Raw genomic sequence first — 26,323 nt, forward strand, 5'->3', positions numbered from 1 at the left:
CCTGTTCAACCTTGGACAAAGAAACTTTTTGCAAGACATGTCTCTATAGGTAAGGGAAACCAAAGCAAAAATGAACTATTGGGACTTCAACAAAATAGAAAGCTTCTGCACAGCAAAGGAAACAATCAACAAAACTAAAAGGCAAGCTACGGAATGGGAGAAGATATTTGCAAACGACATTACAGATAAAGGGCTGGTATCCAAGATCTATAAGGAACTTTTCAAACTCAACACCCAAAAACAAATAATCCAGTCAAGAAATGGGCAGAAGACATGAACAGACACTTCTCCAAGGAAGACATCCAAATGGCCAACACACACATGAAAAAATGCTCCACATCACTTGTGATTAGGGCAATACAAATCAAAACCACAATGAGATACCACCTTACATCAGTCAGAATGGCTAAAATTAATAAGACAGGGAACAAAAAATGTTGGTGAGAATGTGGAGAAAGGGGAACCCTCTTACACTGTTGGTAGGAATGCAAGCTTGTACAAACACTCTGGAACCTGGTGTTCCCAACAGAAGCTGAGGACTCAGGAGATTAAAAATAGAGCTACCTTATGACCCAGCAATTGCACTACTGGGTATTTATCCCAAAGATACAGATGTAGTGAAAAGAAGGGGCACCTGCACCCCAATGTTCACAGCAGCAATGTCCACAAGACCCAAACAGTGGAAGGAACGGAGATGTCCTTCAACAGATGAATGGATAAAGATGTGGTTCATATATACAATGGAGTATTACTCAGCCACCAGAAAGGATGAATTTCTATCATTTACATTGACATGGATGGAACTGGAAGGGATTATGCTAAGTGAAATAAGTCAATCAGAGAAACACAATTATCATATGGGTTCACTCATATGTGGAACATAAGGAATAGTGCAGGAGACATTAGGGGAAGGGAGGGAAAACTGAATGGGAAGAAATCAGAGAGGAAGACAAACCATATGAGACTCAAACAAACTGAGGGTTGCGGAAAGGGAGGTAGGTGGGGAGATGGGGTAACTGGGTGATGGAAATTAAAATATGATGAGCACTGGGTATTATATTCAACTAATGAATCATTGAACATTATATAAAAAACTAATGATGTACTATACCTTGGCTAATTAAATTAAGTTAAAAAAAGAGAGATAATAAGATATGAAGATATTTGCACAAAATAAAATAACTAAGATAAAACCTTTAAAAAAATAAATAAATTCCAGTTAGCTTACTTACAGAGTAATATTATTGTCAGGTGTACAATATAGTGATTCAACACATCCATACACCTAGTGCTCATCACAACAAAGGTGCTCCTTAATCCTCATCACCTACTGAACCTATCCCCCCACTCAGCTCTCCTCTGGTAGCTAAAGGATTCCTACATTTCGGTTTGAACAACATGGAGTTATCAATAACTAAGATGTTAATGAAACAAATGTGGGAGCATGTGTGAGCAGCTGAAGGTAATGAGTCTGTAAACCATAGCAACAAAATAGTCAAAGTTTATTCAGGACTTAGAAAATGCCAGAAAAAGTTCTAAGTTCATGTGTTTTAACTCATTTAATCTCTTAGGGCAGGAATAAATTCTTACTATTAGATTGGAAGAATTAATCAGTTAATTCAATTATTCATTCAATAGCAATCCTATGGCAATAACAGTGATTCTAGATATCATTATCTTTTTTGGAAGATACAAAGATAATGATCACAAGAGCTGATGTCCATTGTGCATTTATTATGTGCCTTTGCATGAAACATCTCATTTAATTTCAAGAATAACTTCTGAGGACAATGTACTTTTATCCACACTTTACAGGTGATGTAACAGGGCTGCGGGGATTACTTTATATGCTCAGGGCCAACAATTAATGAGAGGCATAGCCCAGACCCAGTTCTTCTGAAAACTGAGCCCAAGGACTCAATCTACTCCCTCTACGCTCTCTTGGAAAAGGCACACCTTCACGCCCTGAAGTCTCTCCCAAGGGAGAGAGGGGACCTGCAGGATGTGAAGTTAAAGCTAGATTGAGTGCTTATGGTAGCAAGTGGTGTGGAAGTTTGCAGAAGCCAGACTTATTCTTCCTGGACCATAATGTGCTGTTGGGAGGACTGACCCAGTGCATTGGCAACACTGGTAATGGAGGCTAAGCCATTCCTACTTCCCCCCTGGAACTATGAACAGGCAGAAAGGAGCCTAGAGTGTCCCTGAGATCTGGGTCACCCTCTCAGGTGAATCTAACAGCTCAGTCCCTCCAGCTCCCGCACAGGCTCCTCCCCAAGGTCTGATAGGAATTGGTGGCCATTAGTTTGCTTGATTCTTTCCTTAACCAGGAGCTTAGAGACTTTCCATGAGTCCTCTCTGAGGTTTGTAAAATTGTTATCTCCTGCCTGTTGCCCTGGAGCTCAAGGACAGACACAGAGAGCTCATGAGATCATGGGTTCACAGAGGCTTTCTTCTTACTCTTTGTTCCTGGTGTTCTCAACAGAAGCTGAGGACTCAGGAAAATGGCACTGGTCAGAGTGAGCTGGGAAATCTAGGTGGGCAAAGTGTGTCTCTGTGTCTAGAGTTCTACATATGTATGGGTCTGTGTGATGTTTCCTTGCCAGTACAATGCAGATACATAAGTATGTTTTCTTCATGAATTTTCTTTGTGTGTGCATGTGTGTTTGTGTGTGTGTGTTTGCGTGTGTGTGTGTGTAATTGACCCCAGTCCTATTCTTTTCCTCTCTTAGACAAGAGCATAGAAGTCTAAATAAGTGTTGCCCCTTTAAACAAGTGCAGGGCATTTGTGTGTGTGATCTGGGATCTCCTAATCAGTCCCATTGAATTCAAGTGTTTGCCCCACGTCTCTTTCTGTAACTCCCACATTTTCATCCTTGGACAGACATCATAATTAAGTAAATGAGATGGTGTAGTCTGAAGAAAGACACATATGCTCCCCAGTCTGGGGGAGAAGTTTCCTGAATTTACTCATAACCAGAAATAGGTAAGAGGTCTTGAACTGTCAGCTCAGTGTGTAATTATGTGTGATATTGTATTTTGTTTATAAGTCATATTTTATGTGGTTCCAAATGTTTAGAGTGGGTTGTTGTTGTTTTATGTTTCATGTACTTGTCTTAGGGGCCTCTGGTTCTTTCCTATGAACTCAACTACTTCCTTAACTGCGTTTCAAAAGTAGCTATATATATATAAAGCAGGCAGGTTCACATGCATTTCCAGTCCTGGGCCGGTGTTATACACTAATGAGTGTAAGCTCAGTGTCCGCAGTATGGCAGACTGGGGCCCAATGTTCAGTCTGGCTCTTAATTTTTATGATCTTAGGAAGTGACTTCCTCTCTCTGGCTCAGATTCTTCACTGGCAAAAGAGAGGTAACTATTCTTACTTCATCATGCTATTTTGAGGATAAATGAGGCAATGCACACAAATTATTCAGCACCATGCCTGTAACATAATAGGTAATAGGAGGAATTTTTATTATCTTTCCCCGAATCTGGTGTTTGTGAACCTGGCTTGATATAAAGATATAAACTCCTTGAACATAGAGACTTCCTATTTCTTGTTCACTACTATGTACTCAATACGGGACAAAGCTTTTGTTCAATAAATATTTGTTGAGGGATCGAGTCCCGCATCGGGCTCCCTGCTCAGCAGGAAGCCTGCTTCTTCCTCTCCCACTCCCCCTGCTTATGTTCCTTCTCTCCCTTTGTCTCTCTCTGTCAAATAAATAAATAAAATCTTTAAAATAAATAAATAAATAAGTATTTGTTGAATAAAGAATAAATGTCCTTTAGTTGTTTTGGGAAAAAAATCTGGTTAATGTGACAGTTTCATATATCATTAGAGCTAGAGATGGACAAATTAACTCATGCACTGTTAGTGTATAAGAAAGCAACGATTCTGTGCATTGATTTTGTATCCTGCCACATTACTGAATTGCTGTATGAGTTCTAGTAATTTGGGGGTGGAGTATTTGGGGTTTTCCACATAAAGTATCATGTCATCTTCGAAAAGAGAGGGTTTGACTTCTCCTTTGCCAATTTGAATACATTTTATTTCTTTTTGTTTTATGATCTTAGGAAGTGACTTCCTCTCTCTGGCTCAGATTCTTCACTGGCAAAGGAGAGGTAACTATTCTTACTTCATCATGCTATTTTTTCCCTTTTAATGTATTGTTGGATCTTATTAGCCAGGATTTTGTTGAGAATTTTGGAATCCATATTCATCAGGGATATCGGTCTGAAATTCTTAACTTTTACATCAACATGGATGGGACTGGAGGAGATTATGCTAAGTGAAATAAGTCAAGCAGAGAAAGTCAATTATCATATGGTTTCACTCATTTGTGGAACATAAGGAATAGCATGGAGGACATTAGGAGAAGGAGGTGAAAAATGAAGGGGGGGGAAATCAGAGGGAGAGATGAACCATGAGAGACTATGGACTCTGAGAAACAATCTGAGGGTTTTAGAGGGGAGGGGGGTGGGGGGTGGGTTAGCCTGGTGATGGGTATTAAGAAGGGCACGTACTGCATGGAGCACTGGGTGTTATACAAAAACAATGAATCATGGATCACTACATCAAAAACTAATGATGTATTGTATGGTGACATAACATAACATAACACAACATAAATAAATAAATAAATAAATAAATAAATAAATAAATAAACCTTTAAAAAAATTAACTCATGCACCAAGAGTTGTGAGAAATAAACATAAATGTTATGACATGTTTACTGACATTCCCTATTTTCCCCAATTGCCAGAAGAGATAAAAACAGCATGAGGAAGGAGAACCAGAGCAGCGTGTCTGAGTTCCTCCTCCTGGGGCTCCCCATCCAGACAGAGCAGCAGGGTGTGTTCTTCACTCTGTTCCTGGGCATGTACCTGACTACAGTGCTGGGGAACCTGCTCATCATCCTGATCATCAGGTTGGACTCTCACCTCCACAATCCCATGTACTTCTTCCTCAGCCACTTGGCCTTCTCTGATATTTCCCTTTCATCTATTATAGTTCCAAAGATGCTCATGAACATGCAGACTCAGCAACAATCCATTCCCTATGTGGGGTGCATTTCTCAGATGTATTTTTTCATAGTTTTTGGTTGTCTTGACAACTTCCTTCTTGCAGTGATGGCATATGACAGGTATGTGGCCATCTGTCAGCCACTCCACTACACCACTGTCATGAGGCAGGAGCTGTGTATCTCATTAGTAGCTGGGTCCTGGTTCTTCTGTTGCATCCATGCCCTGTTGCACACCCTTCTCTTGGTCCAACTGTCCTTCTGTGCTGATAATATCATCCACCACTTCTTCTGTGACCTTACTGTGCTCCTGAAGATGAGCTGCTCAGACATCTCTCTCAATGAACTGGTCATCTTTACTGAAGGAGGAATGTTTTTCATCCTGCCCTTGAGTAGTATCTTGGGCTCATATATCCGTATCGGGACAAGTGTCCTGAGGATCCCCTCTACTAAGGGATTCTTTAAAGCCTTTTCTACCTGTGGCTCCCATCTTTTTGTGGTGTCTTTATACTATGGGACACTTGCAGGTGTTTACTTTTTCTCCCCATCATGGGACTACAGTGACAAAGACATAATTGCTTCGGTCATGTACACTGTAGTTACCCCTATGCTGAATCCCTTCATCTATAGCCTGAGGAACAAAGGTATAAAACAGGCCCTAGAAATATTTGTCAAGAGGGCTAACTTTTAAGTGACAATCACTAAATCCGATTATTGTAGTCATGCACAGTGAGATATATCTCCTAAAACTATTGTATGGTTGGCAACTCTATGTAACTTAAAACGAATATACATTCTGCTGTCATAGTGCTGTTAATATGTCCACCAGGTCAAGTTTGTTACTTGGATTGTTAAATATTCTTTACCGTTAATTTTTTCCTCCTTGTTCATCATCTCTTTAATGTGCAAAATCTTGTGAAGCATGCTGCATAATTGTAATTGTGGATTTATTTTTTCCCCTTTTAGATATGCCCAGTTATTGCTTATGTAATTTATATGCTATGTTATTGATGACATGCAGATTCATCATGATCTGCTCCCGTGTACTGATTCTCTAAAGCAGTGGTATGCTGAAGCTGGCTTACATTGGCTTCAAGTTGAATGTGAACATCTCTTTCAACTCCACATTCAATGATATCACATTGGTAGATTGAAATCAGCCATACTGGAAATAATTACACTATGTTAACTGGCAAAGGCTACAAAGCAAGGCTCCTCTCTGAGAGCTATTTTTATTCATTTAACATCATACCACTGCATTTATAAATAGGAGATATTTCTCTTTATCTCTAGCAGCAGCTCCTGCCTTAACATCTTCTCATCTACTTCTTCTGATTATTAGTAGAGCTATGTCAGCTTTCTTTTGGTTAGTGTTTACATGTTATGTCTTTTTTTTATTATGTTCAGTTAGCCAATATATAGTACATCATCAGTTTTTGATGTAGTGTTCAACGATTCATTAGTTGTGTATAACACCCAGTGCTCATCACAACACGTGCCCTCCTTAACACCCATCACCTGGCTACCCACATGGTATTTCTTTTCCATCAATTTTCTTTAAACTGTTCTATGTCCTTATATCTGTGAGACATTCCTTGTTAGCACTGTGAAGTTAGGTTGTGTTCTTTTTAGATAGATTCATAATCCTTGTATTTCTGGGGAATTTGATCTAGTAACATTTAATATGATATATTTGAATTTATATTTTTCACATTACTATATGTTTTCTTTTTAAAATTTTTATTTAAATTCAATTAGCCAACATATAGTATATCATTAGTCTCAGGTGTAGAGTTCAGTAATTCATCAGTTGCATATAACACTGAGTGCTCATCACATCATGTGCCCTCCTTAATGCCTGTCACCCAATTACTCCATCCCACCACCCACCTCTCCTCCAGCAACCTTCAGTTTGATTTCTATAGTTAAGAGTCTTTCATGGTTTGTCTCCCTCTGATTTCTTCCCATTCTGTTTTCCCTCCCTTCCTCTACAGTCCTCTGCCCTGTTTCTTATATTCCACATATGAGTAAAACCATATGATAATTGTCTTTCTCTGATTGACTTATTTTGCTCAGTATAATACCCTCCAGTTCCATCCATGTCGATGTAAATAGTAAGTTTTCATCCTTTTGATGGCTGAGTATTATTCCATTGTATATATATACCACCTCTTATTTATCCATTCATCTGTCTATGAACATCTGGGCTCTTTTCATAGTTTGGCTATTGTGGACATTGCTGCTATAAACATTGGGGTGCAGGTGTCCCTTCAAATCACTATGTTTGTATCCTTTGGATAAATACCTAGTAGTGCAATTGCTGAGTCATAGGGTAGCTTTATTTTTAACTTTTTGAGGAACCTCCATATGTCTTCCAGAGTGTCCAAACTGCAGGATACCAGGCACATACTCTCACCCTGGCCCTAACCCTAACCCTAGATCTGAGAAAAAAAAATAAGGTGTGGTACACACACACACACACACACACACGCTAAAATGTAGTATACACACACACACACACACAATGGAATAATACTCAGCTATCAAAAAGAATGAAATATTGCCATTTGCAACAACATGGATGGAGCTGGAGAGTATTATTCTAAGTGAAATAAGTCAGAGAAAGACAAATACCATATGATCTCACTCATATGTGGAATTTAAGAAACAAAACAAAAGAGAAAAGGGGAAAAAAGTGTTAAACATAGTGGGTGAAATTTTAATAAGAAAAAAGTTATGGTTATATCATTTTAAAGTATCTACTCAAATGATACTAATTACAGAAATTAAAATAGTAACTTTACAGTAGAGAACCTAGCAGACACCGCTTTAACCAATTGATCAGGGATAAAATCACTAGTCTGATATCATGAAGCCAGGTTCACAGAAGGAGCATGACAACACCCCAACAATGCCACCTCAGCACTGGAGTCTCATGTCATTTTAAGGCAGAAACAACTGACACCAGTTTTCCAAGAGTCATCTACTATTTCTGCCACAGTGAACTATTACAATTGGGCCGTGTCTTGGTGTAGTAAATTATCCCTCTACATTCATCAGGATCTATACTCATAGAGGGCAAGGTCTTTGCCTTTCTTGTTTATGTCTACATTCTCATCCCTTAGTAGAGGTCCTGATACAGACTCAATGTTCAGTGGAACAATGGTTGAGTAAAACAGCAAACACCCTCTTACTTTATGCAATGAGGTCTTATTGGCTGCTCTTGGGTGAGATGTTTTCCTGGAGCCAGAATGGGACAGAGTGAAGGTACATGCATTCACAGGTGTGAGAAGTTAATGCGTTTAGTTAAAAATTTATTGTTTTCCAAAAAAATTACAGTATGAGATGTGATAGTTCTTTCTAGGTTTCTGAGATTCCCAAAACTTCTTCATCCCTAGCATATAGAAAAGCAGTATGAGGTCAGAGAACCAGAAGCTGCATGTCCAAGTTCCTCCTTCTGGGCTCCCGCATCCGGCTGGAGCAACAGGTCATGTTCTTTTTTTTTTTTTTTAAAGATTTTATTTTTATTATTTATTTGACAGAGAGACACAGCGAAAGAGGGAACACAAGCAGGGGGAGTGGGAGAGGGAGAAGCAGGCTCCCTGCAGAGCGGGGAGCCCGACGCGGGATTCGATCCCAGGACCCCGGGATCATGACCTGAGCCGAAGTTCATGTTCTTTGCCCTGTTCCTGGGCATATATCTGACCACAGTGCTGGGGAACCTGCTCATCAGGCTAGATTCTCGCCTCCACACCCCCATACTTCTCCCTCAGCCACTTGGCTTCACAGATGTCTCCTTTTCATCTGTCACTATTCCTAAGATGATGATAAACATGGATGCTTGAGATCAGTCCATCCCCTATGCTTGGTGCATTTCACAAATGTATTTCTTCACTAATTTTAGTTGTATTGATAGCTTTCGTCTCACAGTGATGGCCTATGACAGGTATGTGGCCATCTGTTACCCTCTCCATTATACCACCATCTTGAGGAATGAGTTTTGTATCATCCTAGTGGCTAGGTCCTGGTTTTTATCTTGTACCCATGCTCTGTTGCATGCCTTCTTCATGGACTGGTTGTCCTGTGCAGGAACTATCGTTCTCCACTTTTGTAATCTTGCTGTTGTGCTAAAGTCCTCCTGCTCAACACCCCCTGCAATAGCTGCTTATTCTCATTGAGGGAGGACTGATCTTCATCCTGCCATTGAGTGGTATCTTGGGCTCATATATCCACACGGCAGGTATCATTCTGAAGGTCCTCTCCTTCAAAAGAAACTTCAAAGCCTTGTCTACATGTGGCTCCCACCTCTCTGTAGTGTTTTTATACTATGGGACAATTGCTGGTGTTTACTTTTTCCCTTCATCAGGCAACATACTTGCTTCTGTGATGTACACGGTGGTCACCCCCATGCTGAACCTCTTCATCTATAGCCTGAAGAATAAGGACATGAAACGTGTTCTTAAGAAAATCTTTAGAGCCAAGGACTCTAAAGAGTCCTTGGTGGTGTTCATTCAACCTTGCTGTCATGGGTACTCTTGGGGGCTGTAAACGTGTTTCTTCTAAAAGTTGTAACTTGGCTAGGTCTTTTTTTAAATGAATTTACTTATTTATTTTAAAAAATTTTTTATTATGTTCAGTTAGCCAACATATAGTACATCATTAGTTTTTGATGTAGCATTCAATTATCCATTAGTTGCATATAACACCCAGTGCTCAACACAACATGCACCCTCCTTAATACCCATCATCTGGCTACCCCTTCTGTAACCCTCAGTTTGTTTCCCAGAGTCCAGAGTCTCTCATGGTTTGTCTCCCTCTCTGATTTCTTCCCCTTCAGTTTTCCCTCCCTTCCCCTATGGTCCTCTGTGCTATTCCTTATGTTCCACATATGAGTGAAACCATATGATAATTGACTTTCTCTGCTTGACTTATTTCACTTAGCATAATCCCCTCCATTTCCATCCATGTCAATGCAAATGGTGGGTATTCATCCTTTCTGATGGCTGCATAATATTCAACTGTATATAAGGACCACATCTTCTTTATCCATTCATCTGTTGAAGGGCTAGGTCTTATTAACAACACTTTTAACTCTTAACTTCCTTTTCTTGGTCTCATTTTATGTTTCTTCTCATATTTATGTTCACCTGATTGTTCTTTTTCTCTACCTGCTGTCTGGATTGTGTGCATTAATGTTCTGCAGTGAAACTACAAGCCCTCCTGTACCCTGAAGTTCTCTGCAAGCTTGTGAAACTTCGGTGCCCCTTTCCCTGGGCTTTAGGAAGTTTTAGAATCTTTATTTTTTTCTTTGTAACCCTATCTGGTATTGATATCAACACATATCTATCTGAGTTTTCACAATACCACTAGAGCTCACTTATTTCATGTGTGAGAAATCCAGAAGTCACCAAACTGCTGTATCTGTGAAACAGATGAGAGTAGCTATTGCAGCTGGCATTCATCAAGCATTTAAATGTATATTTGTTTACTCCTGAGCACATTTCTCTTATAAAGATGTTAATATTTTTCATATTTACAGAGAATCAAACTAAAACCCAGGGATAGCAACTGAGTAGCTGTCACAAGATTTAACCTCAGACATGTGTGACTTCAAAAAATCATGTGTTTAACCATATTATTTTATTGCCATTATTTTGATTTCATATATGATTGGTCAGTTTGGCTGTTTTATAGATAAAGCATAGAGTATGTACTCTTTTGTGTTCCCATTTTGTTTTGTTCTGTATAGTTATGGTTAACTCATTCTCGTGGCTTTATAGTTTCCAATTGTGTCTATACTCCTTAATTTATCTTCCATTCTAGTTCTGATTGACATTTGGGTAGTTCCCAGTTTGGGGCTTGCGTAGATACCTCAAAATGGAATTTTTGGATGAAAATTTATGTACACTTCAATTAATTCATGGATAATATTTTAAAAAGTTAGACAAAGTGCTCCTCCCTGTAATATACTCACTCACCAACATTTATACTGTCCATCTTTTCTACTGTACACATTCTTATGGGTTTGTAGAAGTCATGTGTTATGGTTTTAATTTGCATTTGTCTGATAACTCATGTTGTTTATCTCCTTTACCTGTGCTTGTGTAATTTGGGTATCCTCTCTTGTAAATGGTCTGTTTTTAGCCATTTGCTGCTGTTTTATTGGGTAGTCTGTTTCTTCTTATTGGTTTCTAGGAGTTCTTCATGTATATATATATTCCTGGATATAAACCCTTTGCTGGATATATGAATTGAGAATTTATTCTTCTGTAATGTGGCTTGCTTTTTCTTTTTTTTTTTATTTTTCAAGTTATTTTTTATTATGTTCAATTAGCCAACATATAGTACATCATTAGTTCTTGATGTAGTATTTGAAGATTTAAGGCTTGCTTTTTCTTTTTTCTTTTTTTTAGTTTCAGAGGTAGAATTTAGTGACTCATCAGTTGCATGCAACACCCAGTGCTCATTACTTCAAGTGCCCTCCTTAATTCCCATCACCCAATTCATCCCCCCATCCACCTACCCTCCAGCAAACCTGTTTGTTTCCTATAGTTAAGAGTCTCTTATGGTTTGTCTCCCTCTCTGTTTTCTTTCTTTTTTTTAAGGTTTTATTTATTTGTTTGACAGAGAGAGACAGCAAGAGAGGGAACACAAGCAGGGGGAGTGGGAGAGGGAGAAGCAGGCTCCCCGCTGAGCAGGGAGCCCAACTGGGGGCTCGATCCCAGGACCCTGGGATCATGACCTGAGCTGAAGGCAGATGCTTAACGACTGAGCCACCCAGGCACCCCACCCTCTCTGTTTTCATCTTATTTTATTTTCCCTTCCTTTCCTGTTCATCCCTTTTGTTTCTTAAATTCCACATATGAGTGAAATCATATGATACTTGTCTTTTCTCTGACTGACTTATTTGCTTAGCATTTCGGCTTACTTTTCCATAATCTTTATGGGTCTTTTGATGAATTATATATCTTAATGTAGTCATTATATATTAAGATTATATATCTTAGGGGCACCTGGGTGGCTCAGTACGTTAAGTGTGTGCCTTCAGCTCAGGTCATGATCCTCAAGTCCCAGGATCAAGCTCCACATAGGGCTCCCCTGCTCAGCAGAGAGCCTGCTTCTCCCCTTGCCCCTCACCCTGCTCGTCCTCTCTCTCTCTCACTCATTCTCAAATAAATAAATAAAATCTTAAAAAAAAGATTATATATCTTAATGTAGTCATATGTATTAAATTTTTTTCCTATGTGGCTAACTTCATATCTGATTGAAGGAATTTTTATTTCCCAAAATAAATTGAAGATATTCCCCTAAGTTTTTATCTTAAAAAGATTCTTCTTTGGGGTACCTGGGTGGCTCAGTCAGTTAAGCATCAGATTCTTTTTTTTTTTTTTTAAAGATTTTATTTATTTGACAGAGAGAGACACAGTGAGAGAGGGAACACAAGCAGGGGAAGTGGGAGAGGAAGAAGCAGGCTCTCCGCCAAGCAGGGAGCCTGATGCGGGGCTCGATCCCAGGACCCTGGATCATGACCTGAGCCTAAGGCAGACGCTTAACGACTGAGCCACCCAGGTGCCCCTAAGCATCAGATTCTTGATATCAGTTCAGGTCATGATTTCTGTGCTGAGCATGGAGCCTGCTTAAGATTCTCTCTCTTCCTCTCCCTCTGCCCCTCCCACTCCACTCATGTGCTCTCTTTCTTTCTCTCTCTCTCTTAAAAATAAAAAAGATTCTTGTTTTTCTTTCAATATGTGCATCTAAAGTCCAGCTGGGTTCACTTTTGGTGTATGTTTTAAGGTACAGACACAAAATTAATTTTCTTCTGTATGGATAGCCAATAGGTAAATATTACAACAATTTATTAAAAAGTCCATCTTTCTCTGGTTGATCAAGTTTGCAACATAACAAACTTCTCTGTAGTCTATCTGGGTAAATCAGTTTTTAATTTTTTGTGCTAGGGCTCACTTATTGCAGCACAGATAATCAAGACTCATTGTACAGCAGTTAGGCATAAGAATGTGGTAAAAAGATTAGGTCAGGATAAATGGTCTAAATAAATATTGCATCTCAAAGGTAGATGGGGTAATTCCTATGTATAAAATTCATAAAATATTTTTAGGATATTTAAATAAAAGATACCATTATAAAATAATATATTACTTTGATCTTTATCATTGCTCACATGTATTGCCTTGCTAAAGAGTACAAATTATAATTGACAGTACTAATTTTCCAAACAATAAATCATTTCCATGAAAATTGCATGGTACTGAGGGGCACAGATTCTTTTAATTGTTGGGTCTCTAGTGAGTACAAAATACTTGTAGTCTTTTGTATAGTGCATTTTGTCACTTTACAGGTTTACCCTAATTAGGGCTTGTTTAAATGATGTTGCTGAAGTCACAGAGTAATAGTTAAGAACATAAATTAAAAATTAAAACATATAATTTGTATAAAAACATTTTAATTTTTAAAAAAATTGAATGTACTCTGATGACCTGAACCTTTTATTAAAAGCATCTTTTAATAGTCCCTAAAATTCAGAATAATGTTATCAGTCAAATCTAGAAGGAGAAAAAAATTCATCCTTTCTCCATTCCACTGCAATATTGTCTTTGTTATGGTTCAAGTGACTGAATATGTTATCTTGACTCTTTTTTCTTCTTGAATTTCCATTTGATTTTTAGATTTTTCTTGACAATTACAAAACAAAACTATTAATGCTTTATTTAGAATGCTATTCAAAACATAAAACAGCTTAGAACTGACATTTTAAAAATATTGAATCTCTAATCTGGGACCATATGTATATATCTTCAACTACTTTTGTCTTCTTATTTTCTTTCAACACATTTTGTAGTTTTAAGATAGAGGACTTATACATCTTTCATTCACCTTTTCCCTAGATATTTTATATTTGTGTGCAATTTAAAAATGTAATAATTTAAATTTCATATTCAATTTTTTCTACAATATAGAAACATAGTTGACTTTTCTAAGTCAAAGTCAATATATAAGTGTACTGAATTCACTATTTTTATAATCTGTATATTGTGGGGTGCCTGAGGGGCTCAGTTGTTAAGTGTCTGCCTTCAGCTCAGGTCATGATCCCAGGGTCCTGGGATCAAGCCCCACATCGGGTTCCCTGCTCTGTGGGAAGCCTGCTTCTCCCTCTCCCACTCCCCCTGCTTGTGTTCTCTCTCTCGCTGTGTCTCTCTCTGTCAAATAAATAAATAAAATCTTAAAAAAAATTAAAAAATAATAATTTGTATATTGTTTTGGATATTTTAGGTAAGCCATAAAATTATCAGTGAATAGTAACTGAGTTCTACCCTCTTAATATTTATACTCTCTATTTCTTTATATTTACTCAATGTACTGGTTAAAGCTTCTGGTACAATCTTTTATTTTTGCAACTTTATATAATAAAATTCAGCTCAATGATTTTTAATAAATTTAATGAGTTGTAACCTAGATGAAACCGATTAATTCCCAGAAACATACAACCTCCCAAGATTGAATGATAAAAGAAATAGAAACCTTGAAAGACCAATAACAAGGAGATTGAGGGGTAACCTGGGTGGCTCAGTCAGTTAAGTGTCTGCCTTTGGCTCGGGTCATGATCCCAGGGTTCTGGGATCTAGCCCATTGGGCTCTCTACTTAGAAGGGAGTCTGCTTCTCCCTCTCGCTCCGCCTGCTGCTCCCCCTCCCTCCGCCTGCTGCTCCCCCTGCTTGTGCTCTCTCTCTCTCTGCCTGTCAAATAAATAAATAAAATCTTTTTAAAAAAATAAGGAGATTGAATCAGTGATCATAAACCTCCCAGTAAAGAAGAGCCCAGGACCAGATGGTCTCACTGGTGAATTCTATCAAATATTTAAAGAAAAATTAGCACCAACTCTTCTTAAAATTTTCCAAAAAATTAAGAAGGAACACTTCAAAACTCATTTTAGGAGGCCAGCATTACCCTGGTACCAAAGCCAGCCAAAACCACTGCATGAAAAGAAACCTAAAAGCCAATATCTTCTGCACAGTGAAGGAAACAATCAACAAAACTAAAAGGCAACCCAAAGAATGGGAGAAGGTATTTACAAATGACATATCTGATAAAGGGTTAGTATCCAAAATATATAAAGAACTTACACAACTCAACACCCCCAAACAAATAACCAATTAAAAAATGGGCAGAAGACATGAACAGACATTTCTCTAAAGAAGACATCCAGATGGCCACTAGGCACATAAAAAGATACACATCACTCATCATCAGGGAAATGCAAATCAAAACTATAATGAGATATCATCTTACACCTGTCAGAATGACTAATATCAAAAACACAAGAAACAAGTGTTAAGGATGTGGAGATAAAGGGACCCTCATGCACTGTAGGTGGGAATGCAAACGGGTGCAGCCACTGTGGAAAACAGTATGGAGGTTCCTTAAAGAGTTAAAAATAGAACTACCCTATGAACCAGTAATCGCACTACTCGGTATCTACCCAAAAAATACAAAAAACACTAATTCAAAGGGATACAAGCATGCCTGTGTTTAAAGCAGCATTATTTATAATAGCCAAATTATGGAAAGAGCCCAAGTGTCCATTGATAGATAAATAGATAAAGAAGAGGACACACACACACACACACACTGGAATATTATTCAGCCATAAAAAGAATGAAATCTTGGCATTTGCAATGTCATGGGTAGAGCTAGAGTATAATGCTAAGGAAATAAATCTATCAGAGAAAGACAAATACCATGATTTCACTCATATGTGGAATTTAAGAAACAAAACAAATGAGCAAAAGAAAAAAAAGAGAGAGAGAGAGGCAGAGAGAGAGAAAACAAGAAAAAGAGTCTTAACTATAGAGAACAAACTGATGGTTATCAGATGGGAGGTGGGTGGGGAATGGCTGAAACGTGTGATGAAGATTAAGGAGCACACTTGTGATGAGCACTGGGTGATGTATAGAATTGTTGAATCACTATATTGTACATCTGAAACTACTATAATACTGTATATTAACTATACTGGAATTAAAATAAAAAAATAAAGACAATACCTTGATGAACATAGATGTAAAAATCCTGAACAAAATACTAGCAGACCAAATTCAACAGCTCATTAAAAGGATCATACACCATGACCAAGTGGGATTTATCCCTGGGATGCAAAGATGGTTCAATATATGCAAATCAATTAATGCAATATACCACATTAACAGAATAGAGAAGAAAAACCACAAATCATTTCAACTGTTGTAGGAAAAGGATTTGGCAAAATTCAACATCCTTTCATGATAAAAACTCTCAACAAACTAGGAATAGAAGGAATTCACTTCAACATAACTATATGTTGGCTAATTGAACATAAAAAATAAAATAAAATTTAAAAAATAAAGTTTTTAAAAATTAATTAGTTAATTTATTTGAGAGAGAGGATGAGTGGGGGGAAGGGGGAGATGGAGAGGGAGAAGCAGACTCCCCGCTGAGCAGGGAAGCCCAACATGGGGTTCAATCCCAGGACCCCAGAATCAGGACCTGAGCGGAAGGCAGACGCTTAACTGACTGAGCCACCCAGGCTCCCCTCAACATAATAAAGTTTATATATAAACCCACAGCTAATATCATACTTAACAGTGAAAAGCTGAAAGATTTTCTTCTAAGATCAGTAACAAGACAGGAATGCCCATTCTTGCTACTGCTATTTAACATAGTACAGGAAGACCTAGTCAGAGCAATTAGAGGTGATGTTTATAACTATAGAGGTGTGTTAGTTAACTCAAAGGAGAACAAAGTGGGAGGTATTTCACTCCCTGATTTAAAAACTAACTGTAAAGCTACAATCATCAAGAAAGTGTAGCACTGGCATAATGATAGACATATAGAACAATGCAACAGAATTGAGGGACCAGAAATAAATCTCAAAGGGAACAAACCTTACTTTTGTGATCAACTGGTTTCTGAAATGGGTGTAAAGGCAGTTCAAGGCAATTCAATGGGGGAGGGACAATCTTTTCAACAAATGGAGCTGGAGAAATTGGGTATCTTCATGCAAAACCTTCAACTTAGATCCTTACTTCATACCATACACAAAAGATAACTCAAAATGGGTCATATACCAAAATATTAAGAGCTATAAGGCATTTAGAAAAAAATGGGAGAAAATATGTGTTTCCTTGGGTTAGGCAAAGATTGCTTAGATGATCCATAAAAGAAAAAATGAGAAATTGGATTTCATCAGAGTTCAAAACTTCTGCTCCAAGGGAGACACCATTAAGAAAATGAAAAGAAAGATACAGGTTATGAGAAAATATTTGAAAATTATATGTATTTATATAAGGGTCTAGTCTCCACCTGGAATAGGTAGAAAACTCCATACACAAATATCCGATGCGGTAGCACATGTGCTGTTAAGACAGGAAGAAGAGCAGTGCACACACAGTGAGACTTGGCCATCAGAGAACAGGTGTTGAGTAAATAAAGGGTTCACACGGCTTCCATGCTGTACCGGGTACCAGACAGCTCTAGGCCAACTCCTCCCTGCCTTCTCCTCAAATTTACCCTCCTCCTTGGCCCTGGCATCCTGGTACTGCTGGTACTCAGACACCAGGTTATTCATGCTGCTCTTGACCTCGGTGAGCTCCATTTCATCCATGCCCTCACCTGTGTACCAGTGCGGGAAGGCCTTGCACCTGAACATGACCATGAACTGCTCTGAAACATGCATTTGAACAGCTCCTGGATGGTGGTGCTGCTGCCCAGGAAGGTGGCAGACATTTTTGGCTCCTGGGGCTGAACGTCACAGACAGCTCTTTTCACACTGTTGAGATCCGTATTCACTCTTTTCCATGTGGATATCTAGTTTCTTTCTTTTTAAAAATTTTTTAAAGATTTTATTTCTTTTTTTTTTTAATTTTTCTTATGTTAATCCCCATACATTACATCATTAGTTTTAGATGAAGTGTTCCATGATTCATTGTTTGTGCATAACACCCAGTGCTCCATGCAGAACGTGCCCTCCTTAATACCCACCACCAGGCTAACCCATCCTCCCACCCCCTTCCCTCTAGAACCCTCAGTTTGTTTTTCAGAGTTCATCATAAAGATTTTATTTCTTTATTCGACAGAGAGAGACAGCGAGAGAGGGAACACAAGCAGGGGAGTGGGAGAGGGAGAAGCAGGCTTCCCGCCGAGCAGGGAGCCCGATGTGGGGCTCGATCCCAGGACCCTGGGATCATGACCTGAGCCGAAGGCAGACGCTTAACGACTGAGCCACCCAGGCACCCCGGATATCCAGTTTCTCAACACCATTTAATAAAGACTATCCTTTACTCATTGTGTATATGCTTGGTTCCCTTGTCAAGACTTAGCTGATGGCCTATGCATGGTTTTATCTCTGGGTTCTATATTCTGTTCCATCGTCTATATGTTTTCATGCCAATAATATATTGCGTTGATTACTAAGATCTGTATTATAGTTTGAAGTCAAAAAGTGTGATGCCTCGGGGCGCCTGGGTGTCTCAGTTGGTTAAGTGTCTGCCTTCAGCTCAGGTCATGATTTCGGTCCCTGGATCGAGCTCCCTATTGGGCTCCCTGTGAGCAGGGAGGCTGCTTCTCCCTCTCCTCCCTGCTCATGGTCTTTCTTGTTGTCTCTCTCTCAAATAAATAAATAAAATCTTTTTTTAAAAAGGTGTGATGCCTCTAACTTTGTTCAATTTTTTCAAGATTGCTTTGGCTTTTGTGGATCTTTTGTGGTTCTCTAAGAATGAAAAGAATGGTGGTAGTGAAATATGTACTCTAATACAGTTTGGGGGGTCAGTGGTGTGGGAGTCTACAAGGCTAGTACTACTCTCTCTGGGCCTTTCTATGATCTATGGAGAGACAGATTCCATTGCTGCATTCTTCAGGTGAAGCGTGTTCAGGGCCTCTCCAGTTTCTCATGACCAGCCAGAGGGGAGGCCAACATGTCACTGACATTAGGGACACTTTCTCCTGGGACTCTTGTGGTTCAGCCCCTTTTGGCCCCTGCACAAGATCCATCTCAAGAGGGAGGCAAGAAATTGGGCAATTAGTTCTGTTGGCTTCTTCTCTAACCAGAAGCTTGGGGTTGTATTCCCGTAGGTCTTTGTCTTACTGGTAAATGTGAATCTTCCTGCTCACTGTTCTAGTGCTTGTGAACAGGCACGAAAGGTGCTAAAGACCCTCAGGCCATGGAGGCATAAGAGAAGAGTATTCAGGTAGCAGCTCGGACCAGCAAGAACTGGCATAGATCAGAGCAAGGTGGGGAACAATCACTAGACCTAGATCCATGCATTTACGTGAGGACTAGGAGACCGTGTATTTATGTTGCTTGTTTTTAGAGGCTGACTTGCACACTGACCTCTGTGATGCTGTTAGCCACATGTGGCCATAAAATTAAAATTAATTAAAGTTAATTGAAATAAAAATTTTAATTCCTTGGTTGCAGTAGCTCTATTTCAAGTCCTCAGTAGTCACGTGGGGCTAGTGCTGCTATAGTGGACAATGTAGAGATATTTCCATCACTGTAGAAAATCCTATTGTATAGTGCTGGTAATAGATCACAGAAAGCTAGAAATCTCCGCCAATGCATATACGTGTGCTTGTGTGTGCTTGTGTGGGTGTGTGTATGTTGCTTCTTTTTAGGTTAATTGAATATTGTGCTAGACTACATGTGATTCTTACTGTGTGTAGTGAGGTTTTGTGTGTGTGGTTTGTGAGTTGCCCGGATGACTGGATGTGGTGTTTGCATGATTTTTAAACAGCTTTACTGAGGTGTAATTGATAGAAAAAACTACAAAATTAATGTATGCAATTTAATGAGTTTGGACATATGCATATACATTTGAAGGTATCACCACAATCAAGGTAATAGACATATCCATCACCTCCAAAAATTTCCTTGTGTCCCTGTTTTTTCCTGGATAAAAACACTTAAAATGAGATCTACTTTTTAAATGAATTTTTAAGTGCACAACAAAGTACTGTGGACTATAGGCACTATGCTATAAAGTAGACCTCTAGAACTAATTAATTTAAGTACTGAAGCTGTATCATTTGAATAACAGCTATACCTTTTCCCCTCCTCCCCCTGGTAGCTACTATTTATTCTGTTTCTATGAGTTTGACTCTTTTAGATACCTCATAAAAGTGAAATCATACAATATTTGTCCTTCTGGAAGTGGCTTATTTCACTTAGCATAATGTGCTCCAGGTTCATCCATGTTGTCACAAATGGAAGAACTTCCTTCTTTTCTAAGGCAGAATAATATTCTGCTGTATGTATATACCACATTTTCTTTACCCACTCTTCTGTTGATGGACATTTGGGTTGTTTCCAAAACTTCACTATTGTGAATAGTACAGCAATGAGCATGGAAGTGCTTTTGATATTGCTTTGAGATCTTGATTTCAATCCTTTCTAAAGGTATATACCCAGAAGTGGAATGCAAGATCATGTGGTAGTTCTATTTTCAATGTTTTGGGGAAACTCCATACTGTTTTCCATAGCAGTTGACCATTTCACATTCCCACCAACAGCATTAGAAGGGTTCGTTCTGCATGTTTTTAAAAAAGTTTTGTGTGACAAAATGTACAATTTCAACTGGAGATGAGTACAGATAAGAGAGGGCCAAAGTACAGCACCTTGGTTTCTGTGTTACTCTGCGTGTCTGTTTTTGTGTGTGTGATGTGTATGCACTTGACCTGGGAAAGAGCCCTGCAGCCTGACTCCTCTCTTGTCTCAGCTCTAGACATAACTGGAAGCTCCAAGGAAAGTCCTCTTTATGCAAAGTTGATGGAAATTTGTCCATGTGGTTTGAAGGCTACTGAACTTCTCTGGGGCCCCCAATTTTCTTCATGATTCCAGGGTCTTGGGATCAAGTCCCACACTGGGCTCCCTGCTCAGCAGGGAGCCAGCTTCTTCCTCTCCTTCTGCCTGCCACTCCCCCTGCTTGTGCTCTCTCTGTCTTTCTCTCTGTGTCAAACAAAGAAATAAAATATTTAAAATAAAAAGATTTTTAAAAAGATTTATTTGTTTACTTTGGAGCGACAGACAGAGAGAGAGAGAGAAAGAATGCAAGCTGGGGGAGAGGCAGAGGGAGAGGGAGAGAGAGAATCCCAAGCATACTCCTTGCTGAGCTCAGAGCCTGACACAGGGCTCCATCCCAGGACCCTGATATCATGACTTGAGCTGAAACCAAGAGTTGGATGCTTAACTGAGTGTGCCACCCAGGTGCTCCAAAGATTTTATTTTTAAGTAATGTATATACCACCCTTACCAGCATAGGGCTTGAACTCAAAACCCTGAGATCAAGAGTGGCATGTTCCACTGACTGAGCCAGCCAGGCGCCCCTTGAGACAGTAATTTATTATCTCCCATTGATATATTTTCTAACTTAAAACATTTTTATTGTGGTGAAATATATAACATAAAATTTGACATTTAAGTAATTTTTAAGTGTACAGTTCCGTGGCATTAAGTACATTCACACCATCACCACCATCTACTTCCAGAACTTTTATTATCTTCACATTGAACAATAATTTCTCATTTCCCTTCCCTCTAACTGCTGGCCACCACCATTCTATTTTTTGTCTCTATGAACTTGACTATTCTAGGATCTCATGTAAGTGGAATCATACAGTATTTATGATTTAGTGACTGGCTTATTTTACTCAGCATAATGTCTTCAAGGTTCATCCACACTGTAGCATGTGTCAGGATTTCCTTCTTTCCATTCCACTGTATGTATATACCACATTTTGTTTATCCATTCATTTGTCAATGGACACAGGTTGTTTCCATCTTTTGGTTGTTATGAATAATGCTGCTTTTAACATGGGTGTAAACATATCTGTTTAAGAACCTGATTTCAATTATCTGGATATATATCCAGAGGTGGAATTTCTGGGTTATATGGTAATTCTATGTTTAATTTTTTGAGGAACTGCCATAGTGTTTTTCATTGTGACTGCACCATTTTACATTCCCACCAGAGATGCACAAGTGTTCCAATTTCTTCACATCCTCACCAACACTTGTTACCTTCCTTCCTTCCTCCCTTCCTTCCTTTCTTTTTTTTGATAATAGTCATTCTAATGGTGTGAAGTGAGTTTATGTATTGAGGACTTATTCTGTACATGTAATGTTTCTTTAATCTTCTCAGTGCTATAAGTGGCAAGCATGCATATGTGTGTGAGAAAGACAGACAGGCAGGCAGGCAGACAGAGAGGGCAAACAACAATCAGGATAAGCAAGAACCAGACACAAGCTCATAAGCAGTCTGGCTGCAGAGCCATGCTCTTCATCAGGACTGTGAGGCTGCTCCCTGGAATGTGGACTCCCCAGAGGAAGGGACCGTGTCTTATCTATGAATTTCTCCCTAGTACCTACCACAGTGTCTCTATATGTGTAAAAAACAACACCAAAAACGAATGAGCTGTTCCTGATTCCCACTGAAGAGTTTGATGTCACATTCTTTCTCCAAGTGACTGTGTTGGGGTACAAACAAATCTCATTGCATCCCTCCCACCAGACTGGATGAGTGCGAGGCAATACTTGTCTGCACGCTGACACAGTCACTTGGAGAAATATGTGACCACACGGTAATTGCTATGCTTAGTATTTCTAAGTGCCTGATGTTTCCCATTTCTATTTATTCCCCCAGGAGAAAAAAGCAGCATGAGGAGGGAGAACCAGAGCAGCGTGTCCGAGTTCCTCCTCCTGGGGCTCCCCATCCGGCCAGAGCAGCAGGGTGTATTCTTCACCCTGTTCCTCGGCATGTACCTGACCACAGTGCTGGGGAACCTGCTCATCATCCTGCTCATCAGGCTGGACTCTCGCCTCCACACCCCCATGTACTTCTTCCTCAGCCACTTGGCCTTCACTGATGTTTCCTTTTCATCTGTCACTGTCCCAGAGATGCTGAGGAACATGCAGACTAAGCACTTATCCATTTCCTATCCAGGATGTATTTCACAGATGTATTTTTATATACTCTTTGGTTGTGTTGATAATCTCCTTCTTGCAGTGATGGCATATGACAGGTATGTGGCCATTTGTCACCCTCTACACTACACTACCATCATGAAGGAGGATCTGTGTGTGTTGCTGGTGGCTGGATCCTGGACTCTCTCCTGTGGCAGTGCCCTTTTGCACACCCTCCTCCTGACTCAGGTGTCCTTCTGTGCTGACAACATCATTCCCCACTTTTTCTGTAGCCTCCCCATCCTACTCAAGCTGTCCTGCTCCAATACCTTTCTTAATGAGCTGGTCATATTTACTGCAGGGGCTGCAGTTGTCATTATTCCATTGAGTGGTATCCTGGTCTCTTATGGCCACATTGCGGCCTCTATTCTGAAGGTCCCCTCTGCCAAAGGTATCAGCAAAGCCCTTTCCACCTGTGGCTCCCACCTTTCTGTGGTTTCTCTATTCTATGGAACAATTATAGCACTGTACTTTTCCTCCTCATCAAGCAACTCTAATGACAAAGATATGATTGCTTCACTGATGTATACAGTGGTCACCCCTGTGTTGAAACCCTTCATCTACAGCCTAAGGAACAGAGACATGAAATTGGCTCTGGGGATTCTTTTCAGAAACAATATCCTTTTCACCAAGTGAGAATCACCTAATTGTGTTATTTCACCCATTGACCTTGTCAGAGATGCTTTCTTGAAAAATTGTGTGTTCACTACCATGTCTCCTGCATCCTCCCAACTGCCCTTTAAATGGGCAGTTATGTTATAGGACCCGACCCATTTCAATTTGGTCATCTCTAGCTTTTAATTATAACCCACAGTTTCTATCTATTGAAGGAAATGAGCTATAAATCAGCTCCTTATTTCCTGTTTATTGTCTATTATTTTTCAAAGCTACAAATATTCAGTAAAGTTTCTAATGCTTAGTTTTAGAAAGTCCAGAATGCCTACCTTCTTAATGCAATAGCTAGATAATAAAGTGTTTTTGATGGTTTGCTAAAACTTAAATAAACTTAAATTTGATTTTGCCTATGACAAGAAATGAATAGGGGAGCACAGCAGAGTCCATCAAGTTATCTAATTTCTCCATTCTAGGAAGATTGTAATTTTCTGCTCTAAGTTGGATTTCTGTAGTGAGAATAGCTTCTATCTGCTTGATTAATTTTAATTTGGGAAAATGAGTGTTGTCTTGTTCCCAAACTGAGAACTTCTACTTCTAAGAAGGAATAGATAAATACGTGAATTCATAGCTCATGCACACAAAAATATTTACCATGACTATAAGCTAGGCAATTTTCCAAGTTCTGCACAAGCAAGTTTAAAAAGGAAAAGACCCCCAAATTGATCCCCATGTAGAGTTCACATTCCAGCATTCCTTTTTTTTTTTTTAAAGATTATTTAGGCAACGTGATGCCCCCTGCCTTGTTTTTCTTTTTCATCATTCCCTTGGTGATTCAGGGTCTTTTCTGGTTCCATACAAATTTCAGGATTGTTTGTTCCAGCTCTTTGAAAAATGCCAATGGTATTTTAATAGGGATGGCATTAAAAGTGTAAATTGCTCTGGGCAGGATAGACATTTTAACAACGTTTATTCTTCCAATCCATGAGCATGGAATATTTTTCCATCTTTTTGTGTCTTCCTCAATTTCTTTCCTAAGTGATCTGTAGTTTCTAGAGTATAGATCCTTTACCTCTTTGGTTAGGTGTATTCCTAGGTATCTTATGGTTTTTGTTGCTATTGTGAATGGAATTGATTCCTTAATTTCTCTTTCTACAGTTACATTGTTAATATATAGAAAAGCAACTGATTTCTGTGCATTGATTTTATATCCTGACACATTGCTGAATTGCTGTATGAGTTCTAGTAATTTGGGGGTGGAGTCTTTTGGGTTTTCCACATAAAGTATCATGTCATCTGTGAAGAGGGAGAGTTTGATTTCTTTGCCAATTTGGATGCCTTTTATTTCTTTTTGTTGTCTGGTTGCTGAGGCTAGGACTTCTAGCACTATGTTGAACAACGGTGGTGAAAGTGGGCATCCCTGTCGTGTTCCTGACCTTAAGGGAAAAGCTCTCAGTTTTTCCCCATTGATAATGATATTCACTGTGGGCTTTTCATAGACGATTTTTATGATATTGAGGAATGTTCCTTTTCCCTATACTCTGAAGAATTTTAATCATGAAAGGATGCTGTATTTTGTCAAATGCTTTTTCTGCATCAATTGAGAGGATCATATGGTTCTTTTCTTTTATTAATGTGCTCTATCATGTTGATTGATTTACAAATGTTGAATCACCCTTGCATCCCAGGAATAAATCCCACTTGGTCATGGTGAATAATCCTTTTAATGTACTGTGGATGCTATTAGCTAGGATCTTGTTGAGTACTTTGGCATCCATGTTCATCAGGGATATTGGTCTCTAATTCTCTGTTTTGATGGGGTTCTTTGCCTGGTTTGGGGATCAAGGTAATGCTGGCCTCATAGAAGGAGTTTGGAAGTTTTCCTTCCGTTTCTATTTTTTGAAACAGCTTCAAAAAATAGGTATTACTTCTTCTTGAAATGTTTGGTAGAATTCCCCCTGGGAAGCCATCTGTCCCTGGACTTTTGTTTTTTGGGAGGTTTTTGATTATTGTTTCAATTTTGTTACTGGTTATTGGTCTATTCAGATTACCTATTGAAACTGGACCATTCCCTTACACGATACACAAAGATAAACTCAAAATAGATGAAAGACCTCAATGTGAGACAGGAATCCATCAAAATCCTAGAGGGGAACATATGCAGCAACCTCTTTGGCATCGGCCACAGTAACTGCTTTCAAGACATCTTTCCAAAGGCAAGGGAAACAAAAGAAAAAATGAACTTTTGGGACTTCATCAAGATAAAAAGCTTCTGCACAGCAAAGGAAATAGTCAACAAAACAAAGAAGCAACCCACGGAATGGGAAAAGATATTTGCAAATGACATTACAGATAAAGGGCTGATATCCAAGATCTATAAAGAACTTCACAAGCTCAACACTCAAAAAACAAATAACCCAGTCAAAAAATGGTCAGAAGACATGAACAGACACTTCTCCAAAGAAGACCTACAAATGGCTAACAGACATGAAAAAATGCTCAACATCATTAGCTATCAGTGAAATACCAATCAAAACCACAATGAGATACCACCTTACATCAGTCAAAATGACAAAAATTAACAAAACAGGAAACAACAAGTGTTGAAGTTGTGGAGAAAGGGGAATGCTCTTACACTGTTGATGGGAATGCAAGTTGGTACAGCCACTCTGGAAAACAGTATA

At 39.1% G+C, this 26,323-nt stretch overlaps 3 protein-coding genes and 1 pseudogene across 3 annotated transcripts in view; 3 read left to right on the forward strand and 1 right to left on the reverse strand.

The window, feature by feature from the left end:
* Positions 1–26,323, reverse strand: part of LOC123849976 (olfactory receptor 1L8-like) — a 254,310-nt gene that overhangs the window by 23,033 nt on the left and 204,954 nt on the right. The gene's annotated exons all lie outside the window — the stretch shown is intronic.
* Positions 4,780–5,712, forward strand: LOC123849253 (olfactory receptor 1J4-like). Its single transcript, XM_045881875.1, has one exon. It carries the CDS (start codon positions 4,780–4,782, stop codon positions 5,710–5,712), a length of 933 nt encoding a protein of 310 aa, XP_045737831.1.
* Positions 8,693–9,569, forward strand: LOC123849254 (olfactory receptor 1J4-like; annotated as a pseudogene).
* On the forward strand, positions 22,722–23,663 carry LOC123849255 (olfactory receptor 1J4-like). Its single transcript, XM_045881876.2, has one exon. The coding sequence runs from the start codon at positions 22,722–22,724 to the stop codon at positions 23,661–23,663; it is 942 nt and encodes a 313-aa protein (XP_045737832.2).

The sequence above is a fragment of the Mirounga angustirostris genome, unplaced genomic scaffold (assembly GCF_029215605.1).
Source record: "Mirounga angustirostris isolate CCGP_5_RB_7025 unplaced genomic scaffold, mMirAng1.0.hap1 SCAF_15, whole genome shotgun sequence".
In the NCBI taxonomy this organism is placed as follows: Eukaryota; Metazoa; Chordata; class Mammalia; order Carnivora; family Phocidae; genus Mirounga; species Mirounga angustirostris.

Coding starts and splice junctions, on each gene's coding strand:
- LOC123849253 (XM_045881875.1), top strand. CDS start 4,780: ATGAGGAAGGAGAACCAGAGCAGCGTGTCTGAGTTCCTCCTCCTGGGG.
- LOC123849255 (XM_045881876.2), top strand. CDS start 22,722: ATGAGGAGGGAGAACCAGAGCAGCGTGTCCGAGTTCCTCCTCCTGGGG.